The following is a 24982-nucleotide window of genomic DNA, read 5'->3' as shown; positions in this document are numbered from 1 at the left end:
CCAAAAGTCACAACCCTCCTATAGAGTCCATTAGCAAAGTTAATGTAAAACTGTCAAGCACAACGACCCATAAATAATACATTGCCGAGGTGAGGAGAGGCCAGGTACCCTTCTGCTCACCACTGTCCCTCTAGTCAGACACTCCAGCCCTCTACAAGGCCACATTAATTGTCTAATTCAGAGGCAATTAGTTGGCAGTGAGAGGTTGTGGCCTTGCAGCCAGCTGGCCCTGATAAGGAGGACAGAGGCTAGAGGGGCGGCAACCGGCAGTAGTGGCTCTGCTCGTCTCTCTATGGCCGCTAACCAGACTCTCTCCACTGCTACAGGCGGCCCACGTCACCTTGAAAAGAAATACGACTGCCTACACATCCTGGTTTTATAGCTCATCAAGACATTTCAGGGCCATGAAAACTATTTGAACACTTAAAACATGATTTTAAAGAATTGTGTATTTTTGCCAATAGATAAAAAATATCAAAACAAGCGGACAGTGGCATCTGTTTTTGCAATACATGTTATTAATACAGGTCTAGTGGAGGTCTAGTATCCATCTATCTATCTATCTATCTATCTATCTAGGGGTGTGTATATAGGTATATCTATGAAATCAAATCTGAAGTTCACAGTTTAACAGCTGGGCCCAAGCCTTTATTACTAATATGAAAACGTCACTTTAGAACTAGTAACGAAGGAACATTGAGTTGCTTCATTAAAAGCTTATTGTATTACTGTATTAAAAGCTCACTGTATTACGTAAAGTATTATGAGAAATAGATGGATTGAGCGAGTGAGATTACCTGCATCATTCTTCAGCTCAATCTCATATTGACAATAAAAAATACGTTTAAATGTCCGTTGAAGAAAGCAATATCTTTGTCGTGCTATCCTTTTAGGATAGGCAATTCAGTCAAAAGTACAAAGGCAGCGCTCTGATAAACAGCATTAAAGTTACATAAAATATTATGTGATGAGATTTTGCCCTCAGCCAGAACTATTTGCTCTGGAACAAATAATAGATTAATGAGACCAAAGACTGCCTTAGATTTACCCAAAACTAATTATATTTAATGTTTAACCACTAGAGAAACATCAGAGCCAGTGGAAAATTCCAGAAGATCTGGCCGAGGTAAGGCTGCACTTGGCGGGTTCATGAGTGCCGAACGGCTGCTGACGCCCTGGACCTCACATCTCCAAAAATGTTGAGGCAAATTTTTAAACCGATGTTATCTTTATTAACAAACTGCATATTTTAAGTCTAAACAACTCTTAAAACTACATTCCGTGACACAGAAACAGTGTTATTTTTTAAATTATTGTGGATTTGGGCGTCCACCATGACACTCGCTGTGAGAAAAACTACAAGTGAAGTGATACAAACGGTGAAACGGAGCTCTGTTATCACTAGAATATTACACTCCTCTCAGCCAATCAGATTTAAGGACCAGAAAGAACTGCTGCGTATATACATATACATCATACATATGCATATGGCCTAAGGTCATTATAGTAGATGTCTGAAGCGTTTTAGACAATTGTTTAAAGGTCTTAATTCAAACAATATATCTAATCTTTTCAAATTTAAGAATTCAATTTCTCTTGAAATGTTTTACTTCTAAAGTGTGCTTTTGTTATCTTTAAGTGCCACTCTGTTTGATGTTTTGGAATCTGATACAATTAGAGTCATTTAATATGGCTTCAGTGTCCAAATATTTTTGAGGATACTGTACATGAGTTTCTCCTGGGGGTTTTTTTCAGTAAATTTGGATGGAAAAACTGTATTGAGAGTGCTGACACTGATGAATAGGCAATCATGAGTGAGGAATTAATGCGTCATATCCATGGTAGCTATGACCTGCGATTATCCAGAGTGGTGCAAAGATGCTGGAGTTTTGCCTGTCAATGGCTATGAAATGGGAAGACAGCGTCGATTCCTGGCATCTCATCCATCATCGGTTGTGCTCTACTGCTAGGAGGCAGTGTCATTCTCCTCTCCCGAGTAAAGGGTGAATTCTGTAAGGACACGGTGCCTGTGGATACATAAATACTGTAGCGACAAACTAATGATGATACCAGGCATGTGAAGTGCATTTTCTAATCTCGAGATGATTACAGAAATTGGGTTTCTGGCAAAAATGAAATAAATAATCTAAAAGACACATATTGCTTTGAAGCAGAGATCTTGTAATTTCTGCTGTTTCCTAGCGGGAATTTAAGTCAAAGGAGTGGGGGGAACAGGCACGGGATCAAAAAAAGCCCGGTCTAACTCATTAGACCTCAAAGTCCTGGCCTTCCCAGCTACCAGCACAGACAAACCAAAGTCACCCAAAAGCCAGATAGTAAAAGCATGGAGCTCAATGACATTTTCGATGTGGGAGCTCTATGTGAAGTCCCTGGGCAGTGTGCCATATCCTCAGTGACACCACACACATGGTGCCACTCTGTCTGCAGCTCCTGCCTGCTAAAACCATGTCAGATGGGCATAAAATGAGATGAAACATTTCTGCCATGGCACATTTCCTATTGTTAAAACTCAGCATTGTACTGGTAATGTCTTGGCAGGCCTACTTAATCTTTAAATTTGAGTCTTCAAAAAAACATTCGACAAGAAGGGTCAGGTTTGCTAAAGAGAAAGCAAAGTAAATGGCCAGATTATGGATAATTACTAAAAATCGCATGTACTGTTGTACGGCTGTGCTGCATTTGCCTTCGTTCTGGAAGAGGGGCTCCTTACGTAAACGTCTACGTCAGTAAAATCCACTGTTATGCTGGGTCTTCATGCTCAACCATTTAAAATAACAAACATTTTTTCTCCTCATTCCCAAATTAATGAGCAAATGAAAACAGAATGTCCATAACAGATAATAAAACTTAGTTTAAATTTGTACTCAATTCTTTGAAATAGTATTTTACCACAGAAATATTATGTTACGTTATGTTATGTTGATTATTTTTAAATGATTTTGGGAAGTTGTACCAACTTATTGTATCAAAATGCATTTTTATACAGAAATTAAAAACATGCTCATCTTAGAAGAGGTCTATGCTATAAAATATCAAAAATTTCATCATTTCCAGAAAATAACAACAATAAACACCAAATTACTTCAATTCTAGACACAATGCACTATTTCAAAACAATGACAAGAGAGAGGGAGAATCCATCACACACAATTCATTAAAAATCACAGATGAAGAAAATCTTTTCAAAGTGAAATGCACAACCATTTATGAAATTACAATTTCATTTTTTTCTTTTTTGTAGAACGCCAGCGGCAGCGACAGACAGTCCAACTCCAGCTTAAGCAGATTTCAGTGAGTAGATTCTGAGTTAAAGGCGGATTCCAAGGACCAGACTCTATTTATAGCATGCGCAAATTCATCATGGCTCAGCGCCTCTCTCTTGGGGCCAAATCACAGCAGCGATGAGAGGCCATGTTCAGGTCATCCCAGCCTCAATTAATAAAGAGCTGGGCATCCTCGCCAGAACGAGGGAAGCTGCTGACTTGTTTAAAGGCTGGCATGATAACCGTGCTAAAGTTTTTTTTTTATAAAGTGGTTTATAGAGAAAGCAAAAACAAGTATCTTAAGCAGAACAAGGCAATTAACTGCTCTGGGGGAGGAGGGAAAAATGTATGTAGACAAATATAAAAACAGAAATTTAAGGTATGAGAAAATGAGCAAACTTTAGCTGTGACTATACTCAAAATAAAGCATGTCCTCGAATGTCTTATACAAAACAGTGAATACATTACAAAAATGTTAAGCACACAGCTTACTGGGCCAACATTAACATTCCAGCACATTCAAAAACACATTCAAATTGGTTGAAAATTCGTTTTTTAACTCATAAGCATCTGATGAAAAGGCAGCTGCTATTATACAAGCAGTAAGAAAAGCTAAAGAGGCTGACATTTCACCTAAGTTCACCCAGCATTAAATGTTCCATGTCAGGTATTGACTTTGTGTAACAGGCCTCATTATCACTGTAGATGGGGTTGAATCAATCAATGAAGGACAAATGATTGATGTTTAGTCAGTGAAGTATACACCTACATGCACAGTAGGGATCATGGGCTTCTTGTTGTCTGTAAAAGCTTACTCACAAGACGTATCTTACGAGATATTTTTACTTTTATTCAGTAAGGTTGTATTAAAATAAGCAAAAGTGACAAAAATTTCCCTCTCAAATAAATGCTGTTCTTTTGAATTATTCACTGAATACTGAAAAATGGTTTCCACCAAGAAATATTAAGCACCACCACCAGTCCTAAGTTCAGTCAATATGACAAATATGCATTCACACATGGGTATTCTAAAGTTCTAATTAGTAAAGTTTAAAGCTAAATTATCATAATGTCGTATTATAATACTTGCCTTACTGATGCCAAGTGTACATGCAGATATTTAAAAGAACTGTGCCATTAAGCTTTATATATCTGGTGAAAAAAACAAAAAAAAGTATTCATTTAATTTAAATTTCATTCACTTGACATATTTAATATTGGGGGGATATTTACATTTTTTTTAAAGAAACACAATAGTTACTTACCCTGGTAATTAGTTACTTTTAAAATGATGTAACTCAGTTACTATTTCTGAAAAGTAACTAGTAACTATAATTACTTTTTTAAATTAACATGCCCGACACTGGTGTTTACAAAGCGAATGTACAAAGAAAGTCAACCACCCTTGCGGTGTTTTCAGCCTCTGCTGCCTCGATATATGAGTACATGAACACATGAACATAATCTCTAGAACTGCTCTGAGAGTCATTTCATGACTATTTTACCGTTTCTTTTGCGGGAAACTATCGTCATATAATGAAGACCCTAAAGGTCTTCACAGCAAACTGTCAAAATAAAAGTTTGGTTTAACCTGACAGTCAGAAATATATTAATGTATCACTTAATGTAAAGATAGTACTACTACTACTACTACTACTAAAGAAAATATTGTCAAAACAATGTTTAAAGAATTTTTACCAGAAAAAATATTTACCAGAATTTATTTACCAGAAAATTATAAATACACAACAGTACTTCTGAAAAAAAAAGAAATAAATAATCTATAATAAATTAATTCTTTATCAAATCTAACTGTCCTTTATAAATTCATTAGACATGCTTTTGATTATTAAAATGTAATGAAACAATTAAAGTAGAATCCAGAAATTTAATGGAAAACAGAGAGTCACAAACAAAACCTGAACTGAGAAAAATAATAAGGCCTTAAAAACGTAATTTTTGTTCAACTTTTAATAAATTGCTGTTAAATTCTGCAAGTTTCACAATTTCAATAATTAGACATGATTTTTGATAATTAAATAATGGTTACATGGGGGTGTGGTAATTATCAGGAAAATTAACTAATCCTTTAAGCAGCACAACTGTTTTCTATATTGATAATAAATGCTTCATGAGCACCTAATGAACATACTGGAATGATTTCTGAATCATTATGCGAGATTAAAGACTGGAGTAATGGCTTGTTTTAAATTGCACTAATATTTCACAATATAAGTGTTTTTACTATATTTTCGATCAAATGAATGCAGCTGTAAGAATCAGACTAACAGTCTCTCTCTAGAGTACTCAACTAGTTGGTTGATGCATCTTCCAAGTGCTCTAAAGTAGTACTTCCCTTATTAAGAAAAACAAAGAGTAGATCAAGAGCAGTTACACGTCTACAGCAGTACTGGTTAATGTGATTCAAGACGTCAGTCTCTTCCAAAAGCATTTCCAAAGTCAACTGCGAGGTGTAGCGAGTGCCCTCTCCGCCAGCTCCACCTGGTGCGCCGCTACGCTTTCTGCCCACCTACTCTGTGTGAGCGGCAGGGTACGAGTGGGATGGGGCAAGGTGAGGCTGGTGGGCGGGCGGCCAGGCAGGAGCTTCCTGACACGGGAGCCAGCCACACAGCAGGATCAAACTGGCTACGGCATGAATCACCACCACTCCCACCACCGACACAGCCACTTCTGCTGCTGCCACAATTAAAAACGCAGAGAGGCAGCGAACTAAATATATGCAACAACACAGGCCTAATAACTGCGCAATGGATTTTCAAATCTGACATCTGAGGTAAATGTATTTTTAGAAATAGAAGTCGGGGGGGAAGCACATACAGACAACTCTTTATCAAAATGCATCTTACCATTTGAATAATTTAATATCGGGAGAACGCTTAAAAATGAAATGCCCGAGCGTAATGATCCTGGCTGGAGGATTAAACTGAAAATCAGAGTGCGCCGAAGCAATTTTACATCTTAATATTCCAAACCCTGCACACCAAGCCTGAGTCGAGAGATATGACGAGTGCAATACCTGTGCTTCCACATTTAAATAAAAGCAAGGGGAGCTGGGATTTGGGCCGTTTAGTTACTTAAGAGATAATGTTCCCGGCTCGCAAGTAAATAACGCCCTGGGGGGGTGAAGCAGTCCCCCAAATCACTTATTAGGGAAAAAGCGGTCAATCGCCCCTGGCTTCCATTATTATGTTGGCTGCCCAGCAGCGGGTGCAACCTTTGATCTGTTTAGGTTGGTGAGCATTTGCATTTCATAATGAGATCAAAGAAGAAGGTCCGGACACTCCACAAGTGCCAACAGCGTTTTTAAACAGGGCAAGACTCAAAACTCGCCAACCGCATTTATCCATTAGCGCGGGCCGAAACAGCTTTGGAGCATGAGCGGCTACGGCGTTTGTGAGGAATTAAGCATTTGCACACTTTTTCGCCTGCGTGCAGGTGTGAAAACGGGAGAATATCATGCCGGTAGCGATGGAAGAGATTCAAGAACAAACATTTCAAGCATATTTAGACTGGTTAAGATGCGAGAACTGCTTGGGATTTTCGGCGGCGCTTCAGACGAGCCGTCTCCTGCACAATGAGATTCAGACTTTGGGTTCGAAAGCGGGTAGAGCGATGACCTAAAAAGTCACCCGGCCTTCCCGAAGCACTGTTGGCAAATCATCAGGGAGCAATTAGGCGAGAAAGTGCCAGAACCGCATTGTGTATTCTGAGGAGCAGCAGCCGTGGCAAAGCCATCATAAGCAGGCCGCGCTGTCACATCTGCTAGCGCCGCACGTTTTCTGAGTGCCTGATCAGATTACGGCCTGCTCTGTGGCCGGATTACAAACCTGTTGTGTAAACAGAGATTGAAAATTCTCGGAGGATAACAAGAGCTTTCGCGTGGCTCGGGTCCTCCATAATCCTCTAACATCCATACATTTAATGCTTTTAAACTGAGGTTTAGCCTGGTTGCACTCCGTTACAGCCTCCATATAAGTGCTCCGAGGTCAAACGGGATGAGGATGCTGGAACGCTCGGATCAGGTGGGCTGCAATGGCTTTCGCTTCGCCGGAAGCAGCTGTCGGTGTCAAACTCATAAACTCAGAAGGTGACCGGATGCTAAGTATTAAACATCTCATCAGTGACAAGTGGGTTTGACTGGGAACAGTGAGCCTCTCAACCCAACAGACAGCAAATTAATCTCATTTGCTCTTTCACTCTTTACACTGAGGTAGCTTGCATGCAGATAACTTGGGATTATGAGAACCGGACAAAGACGAGTATATTACATAAGGGCTTTCAAAAGGGATGGAGGATTATTTCTTGTGGTGACAGTCAAAGCAATATCTTGAATCTGTGTAGTGGCTACATAATTGAACACCACCCTGCTGTTTCGAAGCAGTAATACTGGATTGTTTGATACAAATCATATACAAGAATTTAATCTTTAATTTAAACCACTGTGGGATTGTGATATAAACCTGCCTGCAGTAAAAATGACTTCAAACAATGGTGTGCTGAAAAAGGAGCTATATTGTATTAACTTTTTACACACACACAAAAAAAAACCTCTACACTGAGGATTTCAAAAGTGTTAGTACCTTGGTCGATACAAATATATATGAAGTTCTTTTCAGTCTGTTTAAAGTTAACGTAAACAGGCAGGTTAAAACCAAAATAAATGTTTACGAATCAAGCCAATAAATACTGTGGTGGCCAAAATTAGAACACTAGTATTTTCACCAGCTAAAAAATGGTTTTAAGTCAGTTATTTCTAGCTTTTGCTGTAGTGCGTCAGTAGGATATAACAGTATATCATTCATTTTGCCATTAATTGTAATAATGAGATTTTTGTTTGCACAAGGAGTCTGACAACAGCCAGTGCTCCACACAGAGATCTGATCTCATCATCATCCAGTTTGTCTGGAATGACATGAAGAAACAGGACAAACTAAGACAGACTAAATCCAGAAGAACTGTGGCAGCGTCTCCAAGATTCTTCAAGAAACCTACCTGTAAAGCTGCAATACTGTTAAACGTTGTAGGCACTTTTGTAAAAATGCTGTAAAATGAGGATGCTGTCAAAAATAATGTCATAAATAGAATGTCTGTATCGATTAATGTCCATTAACTAAATTAAATCAAGCTTTGGTGTGAGCGTCCTTTGCATTTAAAGCCGCTTTTGCCCTAGGGGCACATGCGCATAGTTTTTCAGGCAGCTTTGCAGGTAGGTTTCTTGAAGCATCTTGGAGACGTTGTCACAGTTCTTCTGGATTTAGTCTATCTCAGTTTTTTTGTTACTTTATGTCATTCTAGTCAGACTGGATGATTATGAGATCAGATCTCTATGTGGAGCACTGGCTGTTGTCAGACTCCTTGTGCAAACAAAAATCTCACTGGATTACTACAATTAATGTCAAAATAAATGTTTGGAAATGTAAACTGATGTTTCCTACTGACACACTACAGCAAAAGATAGAAATAACTGACAAAAAAAAATTTAGCTAGTGAATCATTAATCCAGTCTTGAACGTCACATGTTCCTTCAGAAAACATTCTAATATGCTGATTTGTTGCCCAGTAAACATAACAGTTATTATAAAGTCGTTAATGTGATACATTTTTTTTAGGATTTTCTAAAGAATAGAAAATTCAAACATTTCGTGTAAATTTTGACTTTAAATCTTTCGTATTATTAAAATTAAATTATTAAATTATTAAAAATCAACGTGATGTGTTCTTGAGGAATAAAAAAAAATAACATTTTAACCGGTAGTGTATAGAAATAGAAGTCCCACACACTACGGTAGCTTATAAAAATTCAAAGAGTCCCTCTTATAAAACCAATGACAGGGTAAAAGCAAAAAAAAATAAATAAATAAAAAATAAAAATTTATTTGAAAGGTGAAATAATCTGTTTGATTTCACATCATAGATTCAAAGGAAAAAAAAAAAAAAAACACACACACAAAAAAAACAACTTAAGTTGTTAGTAAAATTCTGCATTTCACCAGCCACTGTGGCTTGTGGGCAAAAAAAGTTAATTTCGAACCCTCATGCCAACCCTACTCTATAGTAACCAGTTTCATAATATTGCAGAGACAGAATGTGCTAAAATTCATCTCAAGCTGCATATCTGTCTCCCCTAATACTGCATTAATATTTTTTGACCTTGATGAATTATCTATTCTTATTGACAGCACTTATTGATATTTCTTAAAAGCGTTGGCTAATGGAGTTCTATTGAGATGACTAAATGAGTTGCCGCCGCTTGGATTAGCCTGGTCTCATCTCTCCGGCACAGCTAGAATTATCATAGAGAACAGACGTGTGCGTGCGCTGGGTCGTAAATTCCTGCTGCCGACATCTCAGGGGGGATGTGGAGAGATGGAGGGCGATGACTGCACACAGACCTACATTCACCCCAGCCACGCTCGGTATATGTGCAAACGCGCAAATATAGCAGCGCGCACTTCAGAGACAAAGGATCTCTCTAAAATAATAGTCGACGGCGGTCGGAGTGAGATTCACGCTCTCCTGTCTATTAAAAGAAACACTCGTATTGCTGTTATACAATTCTTAACACCAACTCCATAGCTCTGTTTTCCCATCAGTACGTGCTCTTCCGCCTATGAGATGTGATTGCGCTACGATATCTTGAAAGCCATTTTCCACATCACAAAGTAGGATAGCACAGCGCCTCGGTCTGTCTCACACTATGCGTCCAAAAGCAAGCACTTTCACAAAGGCTAACCGGCGTGCCTTTGATATCCACAACCTATATTTATGTAAATAAATAACTAACAGACCAGACTAACAATCCAATCATCTAACTTTTTCATTAATTGGTTTAAACGAATGCGAACACACTACAGAATGCATACTCGGCCCTTTGTAAACTGAGATCCTCAATATAATAGCTGTAACAATACATGATATAGCGATGGAATGTGGCAATTAGCGGCCATCATCGAGAACAGCGGTGGGTCGCCTCTTTCCACGAGGCTTTTGAAAAAAGACTACATTCCAGCAAAATGGAAAGCCGTCTCCCGGTAAACGTGTCAGGGCAGCAACCTTGTACAGCGATTTCAGTTGAATTCAGTGAAAAACGCAGAAATCCATTTGTTATGTCTGTCCACCGTGTAAAATGTGTACGGAGGGGGAAGGGGAAAGGGATAGAAAAAAAAACGAAAGGCTGATGTCACAAAAGGCATTACAGGTGCTAGCAAGCAATTTAACTTAGCCATCTTCCCAGGTACCACGGACAAAGTGTAAGCACGTTTCTATCAACAGAATAAAAAGGTTCGCTTTAAATGAGTAAAAGCATCACGTTGACCCTCAAGCTCACCTCGGGTATCTGCAAATACAAATCTTTTCAGCGGAAATAGCATTACGCTTGTGGAAAGGGAAGAAAACTTAAGGAAATAGGAGTGATAAATATGCAGAAACTCTCCTGCTCTATAATCCAAAGACAACAATGGGGTGGAAGTGTATAGAGCCACATGTTTGATTTGTTATTTTGATTACAGTTATCAAGTAAAACCTGCATCTATAAACATATTTTAAGATGATTTTTAAACTTACAAAATCATGTGTTGCTCTCATATCCACACTGACATAAATATCCGTTTTACAGCAGAGCAAAAGAGGGCGGTGGGTGTGAAAATATGCTCACCAACAGATAGACACACACACGCGCGCACGCACAGGGTCGCGTCTCGCACGGATATGAAGCGCATACATCTTGTCTGCCTGCAATAAAGCTGTGCTACCGATTCTATTGCCAATAAATGTCAACTGATTGGAAAGCTCATTCTAATATCAATTTCCATCTCCGCTCTTTAAAAGGCAATCAGCACGGCTTCATCTCTGTATATCATATGCTCCTTGAGATGGTGACACAGCAATGGCTCTCTCCAACATAATGGACTTCTATCAAGGCATCTGGCATGAATAATACAAGCCATGAAAGGCAGTTTTTTCCCTCTTCTATGGCTTGTGTGGCTGGATCTGGCTGGGTGAATATCAACACGCTTCCTTCTCACACTTGTGTCTGCAAAAAGAGCCTTTATTTTCTTGTGTCTAGAGAGACAAGATACTGTGTCAAATATTAATGGTCATAAACAGATCCGAACGGCGCTTTGCAAAATAGCAGCGTGGCTGTTGCTTTGATATTTTCGAAACGTTCTTTGGCGAGAAGAGGAAGAAAAAAAAGCCTTGACAGCATAAGAAATGAGAATAATTTCACACATTAACCTTGGCAGTCTCCTCTGACTAAATTCAGGGCTGATTCGGTACACTGATTGAATTTAAGTGGAGGGACGTCACTGGTGTGCATGCAAATGTCTCTGACGGGCAGAAAGCAAATAATGACAAATTAACTGACGCTTACAGTCGGCGCTTCGCGCCCCTTACCTTCCACCCGCTGCCGGCTTCCCTGTAATAGGGGAAATTGTCACAGATCCACTGGTAGATCTCGCTCAGTGTCATTTTCTTCTTTGGCGAGCTGTTGATGGCGAACGTGATGAGGCTGGCGTAGCTGTACGGCGGTTTGCCGTCCTTGTGCTGCTGCACCTCTTCCTGGTCCAGTGTGGTGTTGGGGTCCAGCAGAGCGCTCTTCTTGGCCATGCCTGGCCCATGGGCGTTCTGGGCGTCCGCTTTCTGAATGGCCGCCCGCATGGTCAGCTGCGGCAGCCAGTCCATGGAGGTCAAGCTGCTCTCCAGCTCCGACGTCATGGTGGCAGGTCGAGTGGCGGCGAAGGAGGGGTGACGATCCGGTGCGGCGAGAACGCAGGGGCTCCCTCAGATCACTGTTTTTGTCGGCGTCACTCAAAAACGAAACCTGCGGAGAAGAGCGAGAGAGGGGATCATTATATTGCCCGACACTGTCAGGATATGAGCGATTGCTTCTGAAGCGCGCCGACACTTCAATAGTTAGAACCACTCCAGCTGGAACCAATGTCATTTTAATTAGCACATTCAAACAGGCAGCGTTTCTCTTTGGAGAGAAGCTCCAGAACAGACGCTGATATGCAGACAAACCAAAAAAAAAAAAAAAAAAAAAAAAAACATTGAGCTGTACAGACCGGCCAAGCCGTCTGGCCCACCTCCTACCTCCGGCCTGCACCCTCCAGCTGACTCACACAACTGTAATCCGAGCTGCAAACTGAGTAAATGCTGCGGAATTGTTTTCACAACTGCCAGCCAAATGGGGGAACGTTTCACAAGGAATTCCAGTTCTCCTAAGGGTAGCGTAACCCTTTCTATCTCCCTCTACCCTTCCCCCTTCTCCATCTCTCTGCGTTGTAAACAGGCCTCGGAGTCGTCATCTTGCGGCACCGTCTCTTATTCCCGTCTGCGGCTGCACCCTACACCCACAAACAACCTTGTGTTTTAGGCACGCTGCCCTCTCTGGCTTAAAATAGCAGCTGAGGCCCGTCCCGTCACATAGGTGCACGGTCAGCCGGCATAATCCATCCGCACTTTGCATAGAACGTCTTAGCGTGAAAATGACAACACAAATGGAAAAAAGGCACCAGGGGAGGGAATATCCCACATATTATTCAGACAAACCTCGGTTTAAAAATACCTCCCCTGTTCTCTCGGGAACCTCATTGAAATTCCTCTAGAATGGCGGAAAGCGAGCGCGAGCCTCTGAAATCTGATAAATGAGATGTCTGTGAGGCCAGTGCTATGACAGACACTCTTTTTTTCATCATTCTGTCATTTCCATAAAGGTGAGTCATGACCCTCTAATTTATACGATTTTCTCCTGAGGATGGGACCCTCTGATCCAGCTGTGTGAAGCGCAAACTTTAAATGTAGCATCCTCGCCATTCACGTGCAGGAAATGAGTGCCTTTGGGCACTCGCTAATTAAATTAAATCAAATCTATGCGCAGTGGACTCCTCAACTTCTCATGCATCCCGTCTGATTTTCACATAGACTGCAGAAATAAAAAAGGTGAAACCTCTGCATGTCGCAACTATCGGGCAACCACCACAAAAGCAATGCCAGGCAGACAGCAACAAAATAAATGTGAAACGCAAGGCTGATAACATAAATAGCTGAACACACTTTTGGATAAAACTCTCTGCCAAATGCATAAATTACAAATTAAAGGTTAGCCAGACAGTCACATGATCAACACTGATATCAAAAATTTATACAAAAGGGTAGACCGCATTAATTAATATCCTTTGGTAAACACAATTTTGCTTATTTTTATCATAACGAAGGCAATGTTTATGACCTTACATTAGACTACATGTGAACCATTTATTTATAATATTACAATTTATTTTTTAAAAATGCTCATGGATAACGTTTTCAATAAAAGAGAATTTGCGCGCTTTGCCCTCATCGATTATGACCATCCATGCATTTGAAAGTATAAAGACTACACATGAAACACCAAAGCTGACTGTTACAGATAAAACTTCGGTCAGAATCGCTCAGAAAAACTTTGAAATATTGATCAAAATAAAAGAGTTTGATATCAAAAACAAAAGCAGCAGATATAAAATGCAGCAATAAAATAACTGATGCAAAGTTCAAAACTTTCATATCAAGTAGTCTGATTTTGATTTTCTTGAAGGCCGGAGTGACCAAAACAATGCTAATATACTTGAGGTGAACTTTTAAAACACTTAAAACAGTTGATTAAATGTTAATTAGAACTTGGGATAAATATTTGAATATTCGGGAGGCTGTTCATGCCACATGCGCATAACGCACAATGTATTTTAAGGCTTTGACTAATAAACTAATATAGTACAAAAATGCCAAATGATGCATGCAGAATGAGGCATTCTGTGCACTTAATATTCACATCACCATCCCACAAACCACAGAAGTAGCCCTGCAAGGATTCTGAATGATGAAATCTGCAGATAAAGGTTCAGGTCTCAAAGCATCACCTGCTTGCTACAGGGCTGCTGCCATTTTGACTTCATGCACATCACCCAGTAATGCAATGCTCTCAGGAGTACTGCTGTGGTAATTAGCACACCTCTGCAGTGCCAGGCAGTAAAATGCAGCCCGCACCTCCCCTCATTAACAGTGGCACCTGTATAGACGACTCAGTTACAGGCCCGCTGCTGTTAGGCTGCAGAGAAGCATGCATTGACTGGCATAAAAAGGGATTTGGCTGGTGGCCATTACGCACACGTCCACAGAGTTAGGCAGTCCCGTCTACTGAAGTAACAAATGCATGTCACTGCTTTGAATTAAAAGTAGAATATTTCTGAAAACACTTACTTTGAGCCAAAATGATATACCATTTGATACTAGAGCTGCAGAGTATTATCGTTTAACGATGCTGATGTGAACGATCCTGCATTGATGCAAAAACACACAGCCCTGAACTGGCCAAGCACTGGAACAGTCAGATAGATACAGAATTATTCCACGATATCTGTCTTGGCGAACAGAAACAGTTATGGGTGGAATCTTATGCGTAACCTGCTGCTGTCTGTATCATTTATGTTAATCAAACAACAAAAGAACTGGGAAACACTCTTGAATGGTCTTAAATGGTGACTAAACATTTGCAGCTTTAATTAATCAATTTATTTGTAATTATTACACTAAAAACTATGCAGTGATTATTTTTAAATCTGATTCTGTATTATTTACAGCATTCAGTGTTATTTCTGCATTTACATTATTCTGTATTATTACTGTATTTATTTCTGTAATATTTACAATATTTTGTATTATTACGGTATTATTTCTGTATTAATTACAATATTCTATATTACTGTATTTATTTCTGTAATATTTACAATATTCTGTATTACTGTATTATTTAGTTCTGTATTATTTACAGTATTCTGTATTATTATTGTATTTATGTAATATTTACAATATTCTGTATTATGTATATATTTCTGTAACATTTACAATATTCTGTATTACTGTATTTATTTCTGTAATATTTACAATATTTTGTGTTATTACTATATTTCTGTACCATTTACAATATTCTGTATTACTGTATTAATTTCTGTATTATTTACAGTACTCTGTATTATTACTGTATTTATTTCTGTAATATTTTCAATGTTCTGTATTACTGCATTTATTCTTTGTAATATTTACAATAATCTGTATTATTACTGAATTATTTGTTTATGTAATATTTACAATATTTTGTATTACTGTATTATTTATTTATGTTTTAATTACAATATTCTGTATTACTGTATTTCTGTAATATTGACAATATTCTGCATTACTGTATTTATTTCTGTATTATTTACAGTATTCTGAATTATTGCTGTATTTATTTCTGTAATATTTACAATATTCTGTATTCTGTATTATTATTGTATTTATATTTTTTCTCTACATACATGCTTCTGTTAAAGGGGAGGAGGGAATTAAATCATTGTTATCATTTATAATCAAATTGTTATCCTCTGAATCATAACCAAATCTAATCATTAATCAAGTGAAGATTCACACATTTATTTAATACACCATTTAAGTGTTTTAGGTGCTTAAAAATGAAAAAAAAAAAAAAAAAAAAAAGTTGCCTTGCCTAAGTGAAATAAAATAAGTACTAAATTCCTAAAACTAAAAACTGAAAAAAAAATATAAAGCAAAACACAAATATTAAAATAAATTAATAAATTTAACAAAAGCACATAACAAAATAGCAAAAACTCAAATTAAATCGAAAACAAAATTACCACTAATTCAAAATGTTAAGAAGAACTTTATTAGTCTATGTATAATGCTGCACATTAAGTAAAAAAAAGTGGTGGTCATGTCAGTATCAGTCAATAAATTTGATTTTTTGTTTTAACGTAAAGTAAAACGGACCTATTCACAACAAATGACTTGCACACACGGAAAAAAAATTATATAATATTGTTAATACTGAACGTTTTACAATTAAACCAAACATTATTCAGCCACCAGATGAAATGTTTGATTTTTTTTTGTACTAGTGGGTGTAGGACACTATAGTTAATTAATGTAAGTGAGGACAGCAAAATAAAGTAAACCGTGACATACTCACAAATTCTTCATACAGTGGACTACCAGTAAAATTTATACAAATTTGGGACCAAAAATTTGATTTGACACTGACCTGACCATGTTTTGTTACATACCTTTCTATCAAAGTTATTTGACATTATCAAGATGAGTTTGTTCTGACACAGTTTAACTATATCAAATAAACTGTGATAATGTGAGAAATGTTGAAGGTGTTTGAAAAAATTTTGGTTTGACTATGTAATAAACTATATATATATATATATATATATATATATATATATATATATATATATATATATATATATATATATATATATATATATATAAAAAATCATAAAAACCATTCTATAATGCAAAGTATATGCAAAAGGTAGATTTAAGGCCATGTTGAAACAATGAGAGCGGTTCGGTGACATCTCACAAATGTGCAAATGCTCTGAGCGTTAATATTCATAGCCTAATGGACTGCATTAGAAAGACTTGAGAATTCTCAAGGTAAACTATACAAAGGCAAATACGATCCTACAGTAATTCAAAGACGACAATTACTGGGGAGTAATCTCCTTCCAAAAACTCGATATCATCCGATCAGAGTGTTAAAAGAGAACGTTAATTGCTTTGGCACGCCGTATGCTCTCTCAGACGCCGTTTCTACGAGTCAAAGCGTGAACAATAAATATTTACTTTACGGAACAAACGCGAGCAAACTCGTGTGTGTACATGGATGTGTGGATTAGTAAGCAGACTTGTGGTGGAGAAGGCCCCGTCGGGGGGGATGGTAACTTGGCTTCGGCAGAGGGGAATCACTCTCTGTGAGCTCCTTCCACAGTGCCTGAAGACCTGGCACACCGCTTCACAACAACAACAGTGATGTAACCTAGTAACAAGCCCTTGGCTTTTCTACTCCTAACCGAAACTCTGGCCATGTCTTCCATATCAACAACATTATTACGGCGTGCAGAAAGGCTTGTGTTGTCTTAGTGATCATGAAAGCGAAAACAGGGAGGGGTGGGAAACACGCTCACCTGCCCCGGAGTAAAAAGGAGATTCCTCACTTTTTCCAATGCCCCAGGCACTGATCTCGAGTTATTTTTGAAAACAAGAATAACTAAAATAGCAACGGCTCATTGTTGCGCCCGAGTGTCGAGTGCTGTAATTGTTCGCTGCGGCCGGCCTGAAGACTCATCTTCATTAAATGGAAAAGTAGGTAACAGCAACAGCTTTTAAATGTCAGTCTTCCCTCTCCATTAAAGGCTTAATGGTTGCATTGAAACCACCCCCAGGATGAGAGCATTAATAACCCAGTCGTTACTCGCATTTTTAGGATGTGTCAATTATCGCTCCGCTGCGCGCACTGCCAGCCGAGCGCATTGTTCGGCTTATTACAGCCTGCAGCAGATCAGGGCTTGTCACAGTGAGACCGCCGCTCATCCTGGCCTGTCGGATGCCAGCGCTGATCTCGGGTCTGCCAGAGAGAGACTCCTTTAAGGCAGCGCGAGCGAGCAGACCGGGAGATCTGAGGCGTCGGAGGAGCCCTGTTCCAGTAACGAGGTCTGGCAGATACACATTGGCCGGGGTGCTGTGTCCTCCGAGCGCCAGTCTCATTGCTTTACATGAGGGCAGATTCCCACCTCCCCGGCTCAGCCGTCTACAGGGGACGCATGCATGTACTCCATAATTAATCTGCCAGTCACAGCAAAGTGCCACTCTGGCTGGAGAGAAATGGAGAGCTGCACGCATCCCAGCAGCTGATAATCATAAATGTAGCACCGTGTTAATGGTAGGTTAACGTAAAAGCCGCAGGATTTTAAAAAGCCCCGAGGGCCAGGAATGCAGCTAAGACAAATGGACACTGAATTTCTGCCCAAGTATTTCAAGCCTGATGCACCCATACACAGAGAACGCGTCAACCAAAAAAAAAAAGTGTCATTTACCAAATGTAAAAAAAAAAAAACCTGACAGTGAGTTCTACAAAAAAAATCTAATCAGTTTTAAATAATATATATGACAATGCAGCATCATCTGGCTTCTCTTGTGAACGCACTTTTTAAATGCAGAAGTACCACATACACTACTTTGCATACATAGAAATGGCATAGTGTTTCAAATATTGTACTAACAGTGACAGGATAAGGTAAGGTAACACTGTAACTTTATAACATAATGAATACACAGACTCATACTTGATATTTATCTTAGCTGCTGGTAGCTTCTGTTTCTGCCAAGTCCAAGTCACTGTTGTCCTAAACATGATCTATATTAATTGGAATTAAGGCATGAATATCATACCATACGTGCTAGCTCAGTACACTGTGGTAAGCTACTTCCAAGAAAACTGGCTGTTTAACCAGGAATTGTCATTTTTAATTACTGAAAATTCCGGAAGTTAAAAAAAAAAAAAAAAAAATCAATATACCTCCATAGAGGAAAGTGACTTTTAACAATAACTTAATCACAAAATACAAACCTACTATGTTATGAGGTTTCTGAAATTGATGGTATATGCTTTTGCTGAAGCTGTCAGCCTGTATTATCTCAACTTATATTTTAAACAATTGTGGTTAACAGTGGAATTCTGGAAATGAAAAAAATATTAATAATTTACAACTACAATTACCATGACTCTGCAAAGAATGGTCTACCAATCATAGTACTGAAACGAGCAAATCACGTTGCAAGAACTTGAAGCACTGTGAACGACCTATTAGTGTCTTACTACAAAAAAAACAAGTATATTTGTACATATTCTGCATTAAACATAAAATATATAGTTTTTGCACCCAGTACTAACACTAAATCAATAGTTTTATGTATCATCTTCATTTTTAGACAAATTATCATTAGAAATTTCCGTATGAATGCTCTACTATTTATGTAAGAACACATGTACAGTTTGTCTTAACTTAAAAAAAGGTAATTAAAAAATTTTTAATTAAAAAAATGCCTGTGTACTAATAAATTGGAACATACATGCTCTTAAAGTGACAGCAGGCTAATATTCCTGGCACTGCCTGTATCTATAATGTTAATCAAACAACAAAAGCAAAAGAGAAAAATCACTCACTGATTTTTTTGATGATGTTTAACTCATACAGTGAAGACTATGCTGTACGTTACTTGTACATTTTAATTACTTTCTGTATTATCTCTTACTTGTGTGCTAATAGACCTACTGTGCCTAAAAACACTGTTTATCTCATTTGTGTCTTTGTTTTATTATATTTGTCATTTTGTTAATTACTTGCATCTACATTCTTCGAAAATTGAATCAGTAAGATTTTGGTCATACTTCCCGCCCCTACCTCATGCCCTCCAGTATGGGTCAAATGTAGGGATGCACGATACTCTCGGACCAATATCGGATAATGGCTTTAAATGTAAACATTGGCATCACCCCCGATATGTAAAATTATGCCGATATGTTTTGCTGATAAGAGGAATAGGTTAACTCACATATGCTCAGGGTGTGATTAGATCACATCAGCAGTGTGACTCATTCTTGAAGCAAAGTTCTGGATCACTGCTTTTAACATGAGAATGTATCTACAGAATGATGCGTTGGGTGTGTGATAGAGTAAACAGTAATAGCACGTGCAGTGGCAGCAGCGGCAGCCTCCCCTGTGGGGGGCGCTGTTGGCCTACTTCTAATAAAATGAAAGTAAAACACCCAAATATTATTTAGACAAATATTTAAATAAAGCAGTAATTGGCATGAATATGTTTTGATTTAAAGGTCAGAAGCTTACATGAATTAAAAAAATACAAAATTATGTGACTGGGCGATTTTTCCGATTTTATCAATTAATTTGAATTTAATGCTTTGCAACGATTTTATTTTTTAGAAATCGAGGAATAGACACTTTGACAATACGCCAATGATAACAGTAAAGAGAAAAGAACGATCCAACTGCATGTCGGCGCACGTGATTAACCGCTCACGTGTGATGCGCTCGTATCGTAGGTGCCATTCACACAATGTCCTTTTATGTTGACAAAGATGCAACGCGGGCAGCGGAATAAGAACAACATGGAAGAATGTGGGAGTGAACTTCTTTTAACTTAAGCGCTGCGTTTTCAGAACGCCGTTTCATGCATGAGACGCTGCAAGAGACATGAGCACTAGTGTCAAAAGCGTCCGTGTTTACAAAGAAAAAACAACGGAAAAGCAGCGTAATCGAATAAAAAAAACCTATGAAGCAACCACTACTGTATGTCTGATATTTACAGGCTAAAAGCTGCTGTTCATTGTTTTACAGAACATTTATAGTAGTGTTAATACTTTCAGTCATTTTAAATTTGAATTACCTTGGCTTTTGAGATTTTATTTTTAAAGAGATTTTAATTTTTTGCCATATCACCCAGCCCTAATTTCCACACAGGAGAGACTTCTTGTTTCCAAACAAAAGGAAATACATCGGTATCAGCATTGGCCATCGGCCAAAATGAGTTGAAAAGTATCGGCATATTGGATATCGGCAAAAATCCAATATCGTGCATTCCTAGTCAAATGAGTGTGAATTACAGACACATGAACTTTTGCACCATCTGAGTTTGACAGGGCAACTGAGGTCAATAATAACCATCTAATTTGGATTAATTCTTTTATCCAGACCTTGTACATGTCTTTTTGTCTGGTTTTATTCATTTTTTAAATTTCAAATCAACATTTGCAATGTTGTGATTCACCTTGTAGATGTTTGGTTTAGATCATGGCTTATAACACTTTTATTAAAATTCCTGAGAAACAACTTCCATAACCAAAGAAGCTGATATCTGGTAATAGTTGGATTTTGGCTTAATTCTGCCTGTTAACAAAGATGAAATGGCAAACATCTATAAATTCACTGGGGAAATTAATACAAAAACAACAAAAGCACATCATGACTAAAACATTAGTCCATGAGAGTGCCAAATAATGCTTATTTGCAGTGCAACCTTCACTCTTGCAATATAACTATTCTGAACAGACGTCAGATTGCTGGATGTAGAATGTAAAGAACAAAAAGATACAACAAACAAGTTTCTCCTTTACGACTGAATCGCATATCAGCCTCCAGCTGCAGACATTGCACTAGTGCCTACTGAGAGAGCAGAAAAAAATCCTTACAGGCTAATCAGCTGCAGGATGTCACATGGGGTTAAAAGCAGAGACAACAGGCTTTGTAACCTCTGATGCAGATACACTCAAATAATTACTGAAAAGGGAGGAAGGAATTTGAATTTATGCAAGAGTAATTATGCCATTTGGGGATATTAGAGAGATTTTCTCAGCAGTCTGCCACCACTCGCAGTGCTTTTCAGAGCCGGGCGGCTAAGAGCTGCACACGCTGACAAACACAAGGCCTTCGGCTCATTGTGCAATCTGCGGGCCCTTACAAAATGACGCTCAGCATTCCAGTAATTCAATAAGCCCTTCCAGTGAATTACAACCCTGATCAGGAGGGGGATTGTCTCTGTGTCCCTGGCAGCTAGGCTGGGAGGTGCCCTTTGTGTACGAAGCACTGCCGCTGCCCTGACACCAACCATGCGAACCCAATTACACTGCTTTGTGAGCCCGCGGCCCCCATATTAACACATATTCTCCCCTGAGAAGCGTCGACCAGTGCCAGCCTGGCAGCCATTCGCCAGAGCCCACTGTTGAATCTCAAATAAAGCACTTAAGGCTCTGGCAAAATAATCATTTGTCCCTGGCATTCTTGAAAGCCCCCTTTCTCATCAGAATTCCCTGTTCCTTTCCTTGGCAATTAAATGCTAAGCTCTTCGACTCTCTGCAGCAGACAGCACAATGGGACCTCAGAGCAGCAGCAGACACAAGCCAATGCTCACTACCATTATTAAAAAAAAAAAGAAATGAGAGACAATCACGTTCGCATTAACTAAATTCAAATTAATTGCTCTACTACAGATATACTAAAAATCAACGTTATTTCTTTTGCAATTACAAAATAAATTCCTTCAGAATATTCTGAGAGTTTAATCGCAAACTATCTGGTCACACTTTAACTATTTAGTCACAAAGAGCAAATAAACAAGCCGAAATAAAAGGACTGAATGGCTTCAGCCATTTCAAGTTCATCTCACGTAGGCCTAAAATTGTCAACACTTGGGATGACATTAACACTTGGGTTATAATTAAACCCGTTTTGCTTTTCAATCAATATCCAATCTCTCAGAAGTAATTAACAACATATTAAAGAGTTTATTGCCTGGCAGAGCTGGCTGCTGCTGCATCATTAACTGTTAAAATGTGACTCTTTGACACCTACAGTCATTTTGCAGCTTTTTACTGCAACAACCCTCCCTTTCTCTTGGCTGTCATTCCAGCACCCTCCTCAAAAAGAAACACATTACCTTCCGGCAGGCGCAGAGTCGCATTAGAACTCGCACACAATGGCAGACACAAAAAAATGTGGGAGAACGACAGAGAGAAGAGAGCTACATAATCTGCGTCAACAACAATGTACAGTAATTATTAATCTGCACCTCGGTGAATCAATAAATCACATTTAAAAATTAAAACAGAGCAATAATGCAGATATCAACCCGAATGCATGCAGAAACAAAAATGCTTCGCAGATCTGAGGTTGCGAGCGCGCTGTGCATGATGTGTCACAGAGGGGCTAATCCCGTAGGAAATGAAGAACTGAGACAACATGAGTCAGAGGGGGAATACCAGTGAAGGCTGATGAAAATATGGACTAAAGTTGGTGATTTCAAACCCACGTGCTTTAGTATAACAGATGCAACCTTCTCAAGCTTTGACGAAGCTTGTTATTCTCAGCAAGCCTGCAAGGGTCAAAAAAAAACAGGCTAAAAATGTCAAAGTTCAGTGTTCAGAATAATATTGTCTGATATTGGCATTTCTCTATTCCTACAAATACACACTCACAGAGTGCATAAAACTGAGCCAAATGATGCGTTTGAAGTGCAACACACTACCAATAAAAAACCTACCACCTATTTTAAGCATCTAGGGAAAACCCTCAGAGTCGTACCGACGACCAATTCAAAGAGCAACACTTACTGTTCAAAAGCAGCCACCCACTATAAAGATTTACCCTTTCCCAGAATGATAATGCATCGGAATCTGTGGTTGCACAACGCGGCGGCACACTAGAGATTACAGGATTAAGTCACAGGTCAATAGTTTCATCTTTTGTTGATGTTCCTGCTTACCCATTGCTCTTCAAAGACAATGCAGGAAAGGAGGCATGTTATATGAGGTAAGGGGAACATGTTGAGGTAATGGGACACGTTAAGATGCACACAAAAGAGTACAGAACAAATTAATGAAATATGCCAGAAGCAGGTGACAGGGAAGGAATCAACTGGATGGACCTGCAGAGGAATTTGACCAGGGATTCCTGGTCACGCAGCTTTATAGTTACACCCAGTCATAAATTCCTCTGAATGATGCCATATATAGAGAGTCTGGACCGAGTCATGCTCATACTAACATCTGAAGGCTGGTTTTAGTCCTGTCGGCTGTACAGTAAATGCTTGCAACAAACAATAGCAAATTCTGCATGCTGTTAAACAAACACTTTACAGGACCAGCTTTGATGTTCCCAATGACTAAGAAACCCACCCAACCATATATTTTATGGGTGAGTGTATATAGCTTTTTCATTATTCATCAAGGGCAAGTAGTTTACATACAGTTAATAAAAAGTCTTTCAATGTAATAAAATGAGGAGGTGTTTATGTTTTCCCATTACAAAGGAAAAGTATCAGTTTCAATATCTAATAACACTATAGGATTTGTAGAACATATATCTCTCAAAATAATATAATATAGGTGATGTTTTTTTTTTAATTTAATACAATAAAAGTCATCTAAAAGTAAGATGTGCTAATTAATTAGTTAATGAGGTTGCTTTGGTTAAAAATCCCCACTGACCAGCTTTTATAAACTACTATTTAGGACTGTCAATCAAAGCCAAAAACTAATAACGGCAGAGGCAAAACCCTAAATTTGGCTGACTGACACTGATTCATTTATTACTACAGGAAAGCTCATCCAAGACCATACGTCGCCTGACATCCCCATCTAACCATCACCTAATTAGGATGTAAAATGATCCATGGAGAGCAACAGGGCAACGGGGGTAAGTTCTCTGAGACAGCACCTTGCTGACTGGGGGGACTCCACATAAGGTCATGTTACACCAAGGTTGGAGCGCCCACTCTGGCTTCAGCTCTGCAGTAGAGGCAGAAGCAGACATTTAGACTGAAAGAGGAACTCAAGCATGACAGAGCAGCAAAAGCTGCAGTATGAGATGTCCTCAGAAAGGGAAAGTTTAGTTGTGTATGGAAACTCTTAATGCACGACACAGGCCAAGTCTTAGCATAGGGCATCCACAGTGATTACCTGTTATACATGTGATAACATTCTCATTCTCAGACTATGTGGGGTAGAGTTGCAACTGCTAATGGCGAGCGAACGGAGACTGGCATAAATATTATTCAAAAAAAAAATAATAATAATAATAATTCACTAATTCTGCTCACCAAGCCTGTATTTATTTGATCCAAAATACAGCAAAAGCAGTAATATTGTGACTGTAAATTTAAATGAATGACATAGTATGATGCAGTCCTTTTTAAAGTTTCTTGCCACTGTTGCGTTTCCCTGCCAAAACCAATTTTTATTCACATCTGGTGCTTACGGCGTGTTAATTTTAATACCC

At 38.6% G+C, this 24982-nt stretch overlaps 1 protein-coding gene across 3 annotated transcripts in view; it reads right to left on the bottom strand.

Annotated features, from left to right (window-relative positions):
* Positions 1–24982, bottom strand: part of foxj3 (forkhead box J3) — a 99751-nt gene that overhangs the window by 56013 nt on the left and 18756 nt on the right. For all 3 annotated transcript variants that reach the window (XM_051122017.1, XM_051122018.1, XM_051122019.1), the window contains exon 2: positions 11700–12126. In XM_051122017.1, the coding sequence (XP_050977974.1) occupies positions 11700–12020 (321 nt within the window). In that variant the 5' untranslated portion in view covers positions 12021–12126. The remainder of the gene's footprint in view (positions 1–11699; positions 12127–24982) is intronic.

The sequence above is a fragment of the Labeo rohita genome, chromosome 11, assembly GCF_022985175.1.
Source record: "Labeo rohita strain BAU-BD-2019 chromosome 11, IGBB_LRoh.1.0, whole genome shotgun sequence".
Classification (NCBI taxonomy): domain Eukaryota; kingdom Metazoa; phylum Chordata; class Actinopteri; order Cypriniformes; family Cyprinidae; genus Labeo; species Labeo rohita.
Note: the sequence above shows the minus strand (reverse complement) of the source record. Positions and strands in the feature narration are given on the sequence as shown.